This window comes from Equus asinus, chromosome 15, assembly GCF_041296235.1.
Source record: "Equus asinus isolate D_3611 breed Donkey chromosome 15, EquAss-T2T_v2, whole genome shotgun sequence".
NCBI classification, from domain to species: domain Eukaryota; kingdom Metazoa; phylum Chordata; class Mammalia; order Perissodactyla; family Equidae; genus Equus; species Equus asinus.
Window position 1 is genome coordinate 3,103,053 of NC_091804.1, and position 12,400 is coordinate 3,115,452.

At 55.3% G+C, this 12,400-nt stretch overlaps 1 protein-coding gene across 14 annotated transcripts in view; it reads left to right on the forward strand.

Annotated features, from left to right (window-relative positions):
* The first annotated feature begins 5,268 nt into the window (after positions 1-5,268).
* FOXA2 (forkhead box A2) overlaps positions 5,269-12,400 on the forward strand; it is a 40,928-nt gene continuing 33,796 nt past the window's right edge. For 13 of the 14 annotated variants that reach the window (XM_070485473.1, XM_070485486.1, XM_070485475.1 and 10 more), the window contains exons 1-2: positions 6,403-6,558; positions 7,575-12,210. In XM_070485473.1, coding sequence (XP_070341574.1) covers positions 6,472-6,558; positions 7,575-8,879 — 1,392 coding nt within the window. In that variant the 5' untranslated portion in view covers positions 6,403-6,471 and the 3' untranslated portion in view covers positions 8,880-12,210. Of the gene's footprint in view, positions 5,550-6,402; positions 6,559-7,574; positions 12,211-12,400 lie in introns of those variants that run through there. The other variant, XM_070485487.1, reaches the window with a different exon arrangement.

Genomic DNA, 12,400 nt, shown 5'->3' on the forward strand with positions numbered 1-12,400 from the left:
CCATTTTTCAAGAAGCTCCACAAGCCTTCCTCCGGAATTACTGTTGAAGGTAAAATCGACAAAGAGTGAATACAGACAAGTATATTACAAACACTTGAGGGCTGAGTGAGTGTTCCCTGTGCGCCAACTGCTGTTCACACAGACACACAGACACAGACACACAGACACACAGACACACACACACACACACACACACACACACACACACACGGGACAAGGTTCTCAAGCCAGTACGCCACCAGCAGGAGCACTTCCCTGCTGCCTTCTTCCTTCTTTCGAAAGCCAGAACCCCCTAGTACGCATTTGATGGAAAACTGACACTCTCGAGAGAGACTACAAATGGCGGTAAGACAGGACTGGGTCACCACAGTGCTCTGGTCTGGCTGCATGCTGGCTAGATCCATTCTGCTGACATCATGATGAGTACTTCAGAGGACCGAGCTCTTGGTTTTCTTATCAATTCTGGGTCAGTGCAGGCAGAACACTTCCCCTTGGGTTTTAGCCCATCCCTTCCAGTAGATTGTTTCTGAACGGTGACATGTAAATTCGCCTTTGGAATGGGATTTTAGAGCTTGGAAATTCCTGGGTCAGGGTTGAAAGGAGACTTCAAAACAGAGAGAAAACAAGTTCTTCTGGAACCTGTGGCAGAAGAAGGAGGAAGGGGAGGAAGCAGAAGATGGAAACACTGAATCTCTGTAAGCACACGACTTGGCCCACCTTGTTCAGGGCTGTCTCCTTGCCATCCAGAATATAGTCAGTACTTATTAAAGAGTTGCTGAATGGACCAAAAATATATAAACTCCTCTTTACCGTCACTGCTTAATATTAGAGCAGGTTATGTATAGCTCTTGTCTGTTTATACAGAACCCTTGGATGACTTCAAGATGGAAATAAGACGCAAACAGCTGCTTCATAAGCACACGACACCAAATCCAGGCCTTGCTAACCTTTCTGACCTCCACATCTGACACATGCTTTGTCCTTTCACACTTATAGAAAGTACATTTGTTCACCCAAGTAAGTAATCACTAGCTCCTAGATCTAATGGGGCCGCTTCTTAATTATCTCCCCGTGTTCCTAAGAAGGAATGCTGGGGTCTGATTCTCTAGGTCTGTGACGGACTCTCCATGACTTCTGTCCTTCATGAACTTTACTGCTTGCCTATTTGGCAGGAATAACCGAGATTTCCTCCAAGAATAACATCCCAATGTATGAAATACATTGGGCCACAAATGCAGAGGCATCTAATTTGGGCGTCCCTCAAAGAGGGGTTTATTCTCACTCTCGGTGGCCTATTATTATTGCGACTCAAAGTTGTCATCTCTTTATTTTTATCTCTTCCAATTATTTTAATTACCTGCTATAATAGTCCCACATACCAGAAATGTGCTAAAAACTCAAGAATGGCAGACAGAATGCCAGGTGTATACCAGAAATATTTGTCAATGGACCTGAATGGGCAGAGCATTGCTCTTCTCCACAGACCCACACAGATGGGAGTAGAGTCCACAACTGCTCCACCCAGCCATGGACAATCCCGTAAAAGATGAGCCGTCCATAGCCACACTCAACCTTCCAAACAGCAAGCAAATCCTACATGTACACAGAAAGAATCTGTGTGCAAAGTCATCTGAACAGTGCCCCAGGGACAGCATCTTCCTCCTCCCCTGTGCCCTGCTGGGAAGTCACCCTCTGTGGTTGGCATGAATATTACTTCTCTTCCTCCCGCAGCTCAAGGAAGAGCTCAGTCCACCCTCTGACACAAGTAAGAAAAAATAATATCGGCTTGTTTTTCACAACTCAAACCCTTCATCCATTTGGATGGTGACTTCACTACTCTGCTTTCGAGAGTGAGAACTGAGTAAATATCTGTACATGTTATTGTGCCAAAGTTTCCATGACATCAGATCTAATTTTCTCATTACATAGTTCACCACAAAATAATAGAAAAGAATGTAATAATGGCATAAAATGATACAACTATAGTGCAGAAAAAATGTCAGTTGAAGATATAATCAAACACAATCAGGGCTATTAGCACTGTATTTATTTCATTTTATCATTATTTATTATTACTTATTTCTCATCTTTTCCTATGCATCCTGCCCAGGAGAGAGAGATTATATGCAGGTGCATTGTATATTAAACTTATAATGTTGTATCTTGCTTCCCCCCACTTTGTGCGTGTGTGAGGAAGACGGTCTCTGAGCTAACGTCTGAGCCAGTCTTCCTCTATTTTGTATGTGGGACTCTGCCACAGCTTGGCTAATGAGTAGTGTGTATGTCCGTGCCTGGGATGGGAGCCACAAACCTCAGGACCCCAAAGCAGAGCCCAGGAACTTAACCACTATGCCACCAGCCTGGCCCCTCCCCCCACTTTTATCAGTACTTTCCTGTGTTTTTGCAGAAGACTGTGACATGTTGAGTCTTTTCTTTCACACAAATCTCCTTTGTTGAGATGTTCTTTGTAATTACTGTTTCAATCGCCCTCTCCATAAACAACTAGTGTTTTGTCCATCAAAGAACTACGAAAGCCAGTAAGAGAGTCTGAAGGTGTGCTCAACGCCAAGTAGACTAATTTTGATGTTCTGATTTTTTAAAACTAAATTTCAGAAATAACAACCCACCCACAGAAAGTGAAATGTTGATTATAGCCTTTGACACAACTATATGCCTTTTCTTTATTAAGACTTGGGATTCACCCTGAGAATTACACCCTGTGAATAGGGGAGGCGTGTATCTCTGATTTCTGCCAACCCAAAAGCTCATTTGAAAGTAAAATGTATATTTTCACAAGACTTTGCTAAGTCACCTTTCCATCTCCCCTGTCTGAATGTCACCTGCAGACCTGCCTAATGCCCTAAAGCAAGGTCCAAAGCAAGGTCTGTCCCGTATTCATTCTCCAAGGCCTTCAAGAACTGGAGTATTGATCAGACCAATGCAACCCCCGCCTTGGTATTTTGCTGGTTATCATTTAGGGAAGTTGAGTTCTGTCTGTTGAGGGCTCTTTCTGCACGGGCGAGCTTCCTATGAGAGAAAGAGCTCCGGGGAGAAAGACGTTTTGCTGGAGGACCCAGGGTCGTGCCAGCCTCTTCCCAGGAAGGGCAGAGGAGGCCCAGATTCGAGGCCGAGTCAGACCTGCTAGGGCAGCATCCAGAACAAATCCAAGCACAGTCGTCGGTTAAGCACGAGGCTTGATATGAAGAGCGGGCAGCACCAAAGGAAAAGAGGGAGGACACAGGCAAAGAAAAGCTCTGTAGGTCTCAGTCTTAGGCGGAGTTCAAACTAAGGGGGACCAGGGGAAACATCTGTTTTCAGCTCGAGTTACCCGCGAACTTTTTCCTGGAGAGAAGCTCTCGGAGCAATTTACAGCATTCCAGCCCGAGGCTTTCGTGCCAGACGCTCTGAATAAACCTTTAGAAACCGAAGCTGCCGGGAAGGACCAGGAGTGTGCAGGGGGAGGGAGAGCCCCCAAAGACCTCCGCGCTGGGGAAGGAAAGCGGACCCCAGGCTGTGCGGACGTTCCTGCTTCCTTCGCCGCCGGCGGCGCCCCGCTCCGCGCTGCCCGAAGCGACCCCGGGCCGCCCTCGCCTTCCCCCGAGCTGCCTGCGGCGCGCCGGGAGGGTCCGGACCGACGGCTCGGCTCGGAGACTCCAGGCGGCATCACACGCAGCCTGATCCTTCCCTAGCCCTCGGCGCCTCCCAAGGAAGCAGGAGGCCGGTTTGGGTTTGCACAGAACTTGGGGGGACTCCAAAGAAATGCCAGCCCCCTGGAGGCGTTTTCCGGGAGCCTCGGAGAGGCCGGGAGAAGGTGCCCGGGCGTCCGGGGTTGCGGGGTTAAGAGCGCGGGGGTAAAGGAGGGCTCGGGTCAGTGCCGAGAGCCGCGCGGCCGACAGGGGGCGCCCTATCCCTGCGGAAGCCGGAGTCGAGCGCTCCGCGGGTGTCCCGGGATCCCCGCCACCAATGGTTGGGGGACTTGCAGGGTTCTTTAGGAAGAGAGCGCCCCCTCCTCCGCGGACCTCTTTTCCCGGCCCGGCTCCTTCCTTTTGCTCGTGGAATAATTTCTAGAACCATATTTTCGACGAGAAGCAAAAAGAGAAAGGGAAGTGGACACATACGCACACTCACAGACTGGGTTAACCAGAATATTCTTTAGAGTTTCAATTCCTTACACACCAGAAAGCTGTCTGTCGTTGTTTCTCAGGTTTATCTGTTTGGACGTCTCGTGTGTGTGTGAGTGTGTGTGTGTGTGTGTGTGTGTGTTTGAAAAACAAGCAACTCCTCTTTTCAGCGCCAATCTGCACCCGTCTCTCCCAAGTCCTCGGGGAGAGCGGTGAAACTATTCCCAGCCCTGCTCTGGGACCTGGTGAGAGATGCTGGGGATCTGGTCCCTTTGGCTCCCCTGCGCACACCTACGCTATGTGTGCATACACCTCACGACACACCTCCTGGATCCACTGGGCCTGCCTGACCCTCCTGGGAGCTCTCAGCGATGTGCACGGCGTTCGAGGCGACGCAGATCTTGGCTTTGGGGGATCCTGCCCTGGCACTCGCTCTGCGGGTTCATTAACGCCCTCACTAGGAATCGGTGAGACCACCCGCCTTTCGGCGCGAAGGGCGCTGCGAGCGGCTGCATCTTTGGTTCACAGCGGTGCAGGCCCCAGAGACCCCGCCTAGAAGAAGGGGTGGGCAGTTCCCCTGCATTTGCTGCCCCTCCCCGCTGGCCTTGCAGCCTGACCCCCACCCAGTCCTTCCTTTCTCCATACTCAGCTCCGCGCCTGTCGCCTCGCCTCTCTCTTCCGCCACCATTACCCACAACTCTGAGCAGGTGGGCCAGATACCCACTATTTTCTATTTTTTCTCTGTCTCTGAGGTGGAGGGCTCAGGGCTGGATCCTCACGGCCCAGCTGGGTTTTTAGAACCAAGAAAGGGCGTCCACATCCAAACACCTGAAATACCACTCTCCCCCAAAATCAGGGCTCACTGGAGTCTTGGTGGTTGGCCCCGGACAGACAATAATTTGCACCCAGAAGCTAGAGTGAAAATAAAAAGGGAGTGTATAGTTGCTAGGGTTTCTAATTCTTACAAAACAGCCCCTCACGAAAGCGGAGGGGGCAGAGACCCTCCTGAAGTGGATTCCATGTGCCCCATTATTGATTCTTTTATTCCTCTCTCTCCTCCCGCCTCACCCCCCCCCCCCCCCCCCCCGCCCCATCTCCTGCCCTGTTTGTTTTAGTTACGAAATGCTGTGGGCACCTCGGTTGTGACTGAAAAGTAACCTTGAAACAGGCAGGTCTGAATGGCAGAGACAAATAGCAGGCTCCCAACCGTCGGCTGCAGCCGGCGGGGCCGCGTGCGCCCTGCGCCGGGCGCCGGGACGCTGCTCCTCCTGCCAGCCGGCCGGCCCCTCGGCGGTCGCCGGAGGCCGGGCTCCGAGGAGGCACAAAGCCGAGGCGGCCAGACCAGGCGCCCCGCGCCTTCCGGAGCCGCTCCGGGCCGTAACTGTGACAGGGAGGAGCCTCCCAGGAGCCGCGGCGGGCGAGTTAAAGGTGTGTACACAGTTTTTCTAAATACGGCAGCGCTTTGCAAATTGGCTGTCACCGTCCTGTTGTTTTGACAGGGAATGAGCGCTGAGAAAGAAGAAACTCGGGATAAACACGTCTTTTATAAGACTCTGCAGAGGAGAAAGGGGGCCGGAGGCCGAACGCCCCCTCGGATAGGCGCACCAGGCGCCCGGCGCTATGGCACAGGGCGGGGGGGTCAAAACCCTGAGGCGCTCCCGGGACTGCCTTCCTCCCAGGTCCCTCCTCCCCCGGGGACTCCCCGCGGGCGCGGGAGGAAAGGGGGCTCCACCCGGGAGCGCGCGCCCACTGCCCGCTCGGTGGTGCGGCGCTGCGCGCGGGCGCGGCGGCGGGCAGGTGCGGGCGCCGGCGAGGCTCCCTCTCACCTAGGTGTGAGCTGATTATTCAAATGGGCTGCCCGGGTCTGGGGATTGGAGGCCCGCGCCGGCGCGCCGCGCTATATCACCAGCCGCCCACGTCACTGCGGCACTTGTCCGCTCCGCGGTCCACACCTCCTCCTCCACCTCCTCCTCCTTCTCTCCACCCCCCCACCCGCCCCCGCGCCGCGCGCTTCCCGCCGCCTCCGGGCAGCTCGGCACTGCCAGCCTCGGCCTCCACCGTGCAGCCCGCGAGCGCGCCGGCGGCGGCGACGGGCGCTCCCTGCAGCGGGGCTCGGGGCTCGGCCTCCTCCCGTCCCCGGCCCCCTCCTCCCGAGATTCACCCCTCCCGCCCACTTCCAACTACCGCCTCTGACCGGCCGAAGGAGAGAGAGGGAGTGGAGCCGAGAGAGGGAGCGGGAGAGAGGGAGGGAGGGGACGGTGCCTTGGCTGACTTTTTTTTTTTTTTAAAGAGGGTGGGGGTGGGGGGTGATTGCTGGTCGTTTGTTGTGGCTGTTAAATTTTAAACTGCCATGCACTCGGCTTCCAGTATGCTGGGAGCGGTGAAGATGGAAGGGCACGAGCCGTCCGACTGGAGCAGCTACTATGCCGAGCCCGAGGTAGGCACTCGCCTTTTCCAGGGGGAAGCGGGGTGGCGGCGTCCGCTCTTTTCCCCAACCTCGACTGCTTCCCTCGCCGGCACCCGCCCCCCCACCCCTAGCCGCTCTGGGCAGCCGCCTTTTCCACCCTCCTTCGATTCAAATGGGTCTCTTTTTTATACGACACACTGTTAGCCTTGAGATAATATTAACTTTGTGATCAAATATTGACTTGCGGCGCCTCCAAATCCTCTTCGTGGCCGAGCCACGCACTATCCTAACAGAGTTATGTTTGGCAGCGCGCGGCTGGGGAGGGGTGGGAGGTCGGCCGGCGAGGGGGTGGGGAGCTGGAGAGGAGAAGGTGGTTAGGAGTTGGGGGCAGAGGTAGAGGCAAAGAGTCAGAGACTAGGGACAAAGAGGAAGAAAGTTTGTGGCTGCAAAGCCCAGCCGCGTGTAGTTCAGTTCGCGGTCCCCTCCTTATCCTTCCATTCACTGCCTCCGGCTGGCCCCAGACTCTGCGCAGGCACTGGGTTTCGGTTCCCCTGAGGCCAAGGGTGGGGTCCCGGGAGGAAGGCTGAACCGAGAAGGACCCTCTCCGCTTGAGGCCGCCTGGGGCGCCCTACGCGGTGTCCCACAGGTTGCTCGCTAGGGTCGGATGTGGCGTCTCGGCCGGGCCGTGGCGCCGACTCAGTATGCGGCCAGAGAGTTGGGGAGACTCTGGGAAGGGGAGATGCATTTGAGGTGTCTGGCTTGGGGGTGCTCCAGGGCACCCTGTTTTAGAATCTGAGCGAGGCGCAGACAGGCTAGGAACCTGCCGCATGCACAGAGCAGCAGCCCGGTCGCCACCTCCCCAAGGGCGATCACAGCGCGCTCTGGGGAAAAGGGACTCTGTCCCGGCCGGGGCCGGGCAAGGGAAGGATTCTCCAGAGGCCCCCCCGGAGGCGGGGGCCTGGGCTAGCCCGGTGGGTGGGAGGTCAGGACCGGCTCAAGCCGCGGTGCTAACGCTGTGCGCCTCCCTCCCGGGGCTCTGTCCGCAGGGCTACTCCTCGGTGAGCAACATGAACGCCGGCCTGGGGATGAACGGCATGAACACGTACATGAGTATGTCGGCGGCCGCCATGGGCAGCGGCTCGGGCAACATGAGCGCCGGCTCCATGAACATGTCGTCGTACGTGGGCGCGGGCATGAGCCCGTCCCTGGCCGGCATGTCCCCCGGGGCGGGCGCCATGGCCAGCATGGGCGGCTCGGCCGGGGCGGCTGGCGTGGCGGGCATGGGGCCGCACCTGAGTCCGAGCCTGAGCCCGCTCGGGGGGCAGGCGGCCGGGGCCATGGGCGGCCTGGCCCCCTACGCCAACATGAACTCCATGAGCCCCATGTACGGGCAGGCGGGTCTGAGCCGCGCGCGCGACCCCAAGACGTACCGGCGCAGCTACACGCACGCCAAGCCTCCCTACTCGTACATCTCGCTCATCACCATGGCCATCCAGCAGAGCCCCAACAAGATGCTGACGCTGAGCGAGATCTACCAGTGGATCATGGACCTCTTCCCCTTCTACCGGCAGAACCAGCAGCGCTGGCAGAACTCCATCCGCCACTCGCTCTCCTTCAACGACTGCTTCCTCAAGGTGCCCCGTTCGCCCGACAAGCCCGGCAAGGGCTCCTTCTGGACCCTGCATCCCGACTCGGGCAACATGTTTGAGAACGGCTGCTACTTGCGCCGCCAGAAGCGCTTCAAGTGCGAGAAGCAGCTGGCCCTGAAGGAAGCCGCGGGCGCCACGGGCGGTGGCAAGAAGGCGGCCTCGGGGGCCCAGGCCTCGCAGGGTCAGCTCGGGGAGGCCGCCGGGCCGGGTTCCGAGACTCCGGGGGGCGCCGAGTCGCCCCACTCGAGCTCCTCTCCGTGCCAGGAGCACAAGCGAGGAGGCCTCGGGGAGCTGAAGGCGACCCCGGCCGCGACGCTGAGCCCCCCGGAGCCGGCGCCGTCGCCGGGGCAGCAGCAGCAGGCCGCGGCCCACCTGCTGGGCCCTCCCCATCACCCTGGCCTGCCGCCTGAGGCCCACCTTAAGCCGGAGCACCACTACGCCTTCAACCACCCCTTCTCCATCAACAACCTCATGTCCTCGGAGCAGCAGCACCACCACAGCCACCACCACCACCAGCCCCACAAAATGGACCTCAAGGCCTACGAACAGGTGATGCACTACCCGGGCTACGGTTCCCCCATGCCGGGAAGCCTGGCCATGGGCCCGGTCACGAACAAAGCAGGCCTGGACGCCTCGCCCCTGGCCGCAGACACCTCCTACTACCAGGGGGTGTACTCCCGGCCCATTATGAACTCTTCTTAAGAAGACAGGCGCCCTGCTAGCCTGGGACAAGGACAAGAGAGAGAAGCAGTAGGCTGGAGACTTCAAGGAAGGGGTGTTGGAGACACGCAAGGGAGAAGAAATCCATTACACCCCTCTCCCCAGGACAGCTGTCTCCCTCACTCTCTGCAGCTTTTCCCTCCCTAACAGATGGGCCACACTGATATCTATCATTCTATATAAGGAGGGAAAGGGAAAAAAGATAAAATCAAAAAAAGAAAAAAGCCTTCGGTTTCCACTACTGTGTAGACACCTGCTTCTTTAAGCATCTGCGAATTCTGATTTTCGTTCTTCTTGTTCTCCATTACTGCTGTTGCAGAGAAGTCTTACTTTATTAAAACAAACAAACACAATAACCCCACAAACTTTTGTGACTCAGTGTAAAGCAATGTAGTTTTAACGGAGAACCAGAAAGTTGTACTATTGTATAAAAAGAGAAAAACAAATGATGTAAGGGTCTGTTGTAAATGACCAAGAAAAAGAAACACAGTGCATTCCCATTCTCGACACGGTGACGTGCAGGCCTGGGGTCTGATTAACTTATGGTTTCTGTGTGCTTTATTTATGGCTTATAAATGTGTGTTCTGGCTGCAAGGACCAGAGTTCCACAAATCTATATTAAAGTGTTATTGCCGGTTTTATCCCTTGAATCTTCAAAATGTTTTCCCTTTGTCTGAGTTAAAAAATGAACAGCTCTGGAAATTATTCAAAAATGGAGGGAGGGAGATCCTGGGTGGTTGCAGGTTTTATTTTATTTTGGGGACGGGTGGTGGTTGCTGTTTACCAACATTTTATTATTAAAATTTTTAGACATACTGAAGTTGAACACATTTTACAGAAAACACACCTGTACCCATTGCCCAGATCCTACAGTTATCATTTCACTGTATTTGTTCTATCGCATATCTGTGAATCTATGTACACCTCAACTGGTCGATTCACCTTATTTTTCTAAATGGATTTCAAAGTAAATTTCAGACATTAGTACACTTCTCCTAAACTCTTCAGCAATCACACCATTAAACAGATCTCATTATTGTTTATGGTTACTTTTTGAATTCTGAGTTTATCTTACGTGCAGTGAAACACACAAGTCCTAAGTGGACCACTCCATAGGTTTGATGCCGACGTATCTTTAAAGCCAGGGGAAAAAACCACATATCTTAATTTTCTACCTGGGCCGTGTGAAGGTGCGATGTTGACATCTGTTAGGTCCTAGGGCTGGCTTCTCGGAGAAGCCTAACTCTTGCGAGTTTTGCTGTATTTCCAATTACAGGCCTCCCTTCATGTCACTGAGCCCAGAGGGAATTTGCAAATTCCAGGTGCAGGCTTTGCCTTCCTCACTGCTTCTCTGGAACCCCTTCCCCTCCTGTGGAACTGGAGCTCTGCCTGGATCCTATAGCCGCAGGCCTCTGTCTACACTTCGGGACCCTGCCACACCCTCCTCCTTCACTTCGGGGTTCCGCACAACCTTGGTAGATCTAGCTGTAGCCCAGGAGTAAGTGAGGCTCCTGGGACCACCCCTTCTGACACTCAGTCTGGAGGAACAGTTAGAACGCTTTCTCCTGTAATTGGGATCGATCAGGTTGATGATCCAAATCTCCTTGTAAAAATAAGGCTTATTTGGGGATGAGGAGGAGGTAAGGGGGTGTCTTGCACGCTGGCCAGGTGGTGGTGGCTGGTGGTGAGGTCTCAAGTTCTGCAGACTTGCTCCCTTCTCCCTTCCCCCAACACCGACGTCCTTGCACTGCCTCCTGTTAGCCCAGGTTGGCAAGCCAGGGCTGCAGACCCAGGGGATGAGGGGGTATTTTGTGGGCTTTAAAGGAAAATCCAAAAGTGTAAAGAGAGACCCAGAATAAATTTTTACAGATCGTGCTGTCTCTCCCCACAGACGGCCTAACCGCTCTAAATCGGTGGCCAGCCACACAGGAAACCCTGGAAGCGAAGCCGGCCCGGGTGCGCAAAGGGTGCTCGGCTTTTGCTTTGCCGGGGGCATCTGCCGGCCTGTAAGCTGGCCGAGTGAGGGCAGGAGCCACTGTCCTCCTGGGCCCCACACACTTGGGGCCCTTCGCGCGCAGCTAGCTTTCGGTGGATAAGAACCTCGGCAGCCTCCGAGGCCAGGACTTTTTGCCTCAGGTTCCTAAATCCAGGCTTCTGTTTCCGGGACTAGATCTTGGGCTTCTCGACCTGGAGTGTCCCAGCTTCGCCCCAACCCTGGAGACCGCCTCTCTGTGCGCCCTCTGCCACCTTGCGTGGTCTCTGTCCCCTCAAACCCTGGTCTTCCCACGCGCTTGAGGGGGGTTTGCCCTCGCCTCCGCCTCCTGCCTCCAAATCCCTTTTTTAAAATGCCACATTGTCCCGAAGAACACAAGGAAGAGAAATTGGGGCGGGGTGGGGGTTGGGGGAATCCGGAGGCCGCAGCCAGCAATCAGGGCCCGTCTCTCCCCCTGGCAAGGACACACACGTCGTGAGCCCAGCCTGAAATGTGTTTCATTATCACATAAAAGGCTCCCGTGGCGAAGGAGCCGAGAGGCAGGGCCGGGGGCCGAGTGGGGGACAATGGAGGCAGAAAGCGCTGCCCTAACCTGCTATGTTTCCTATCGCACGCCCATTGTGCGAGGGTCGTTTTAAACTACTTAGCGCGCCCCCCTCCACTGATCCCGGCCGATAAGATATAGTTCTGTCCGAATACATAAAAAGGATGTCGGGGAGCGGGGCGCTTTCGGGGGCTTTTCGGCGCTTCTTGTGTCTTTCACACACCCCTCACCCTCCGTCCTCAGCCCCTCCCCCTGCCCCGGCTCCCAGCTTACTAGCTCCGGCTCGCCCTCCGCCCGCCTGCCCGATTCTAAGGATTGTAGGGTGCAGCGTTTCTTTTTTCCTTTCTCTCTCTCTCTCTCTCTTCCTTTTCCCCGCGCTGTCCGCGCGCCGGTTTAAGCAACCGTGATCTGTGAATAAACAAAGTCAGTAAACAACCGAAAAAAACATTCTAGATCCGAATTCCAGGAGGGTAAACTTTCCATGCCACGTCACACTTCAGCAAATTTGCACAGATATTATATTGCCTCCCCCCTCCTTTATTCTTCTTTTTTTTTTTTTTTGCCAGGATCCCATTGTACTTAACTGAATTTTATAACGCTGATCGATATCTTGGTAAAATATTCATTTTTAAACTAGCGGGCAGTGAAGTCTTTGCTTTGTGTGCTAAAGTCAACAGTCGCTGGTTCGAGCTCAAATAAATGCGGGGATGCCTCGGCTCGGAGCAGTCGGCCGCCTCCCTCCGCGCGCTGGACGCTCCGCCGCCGGCCGCCCGCAGGTAGGGAGTGCGTCCGCTCAAGGGCCGCGCCCGGTCCCTCGGGCTGCTCCTGTCCGCGCGCCTCCCCTCCCCCGGCCAGTCCGGCTCCGCTCCGAGGGCTTCGGCGCCTAGACGCGGGCAGAGGAGGGAGGGAAGTTGGTGAAGACCCTGGGCTTTGGGAGGTGGCCTTTTGTGCGGGCGATTTCTGAGA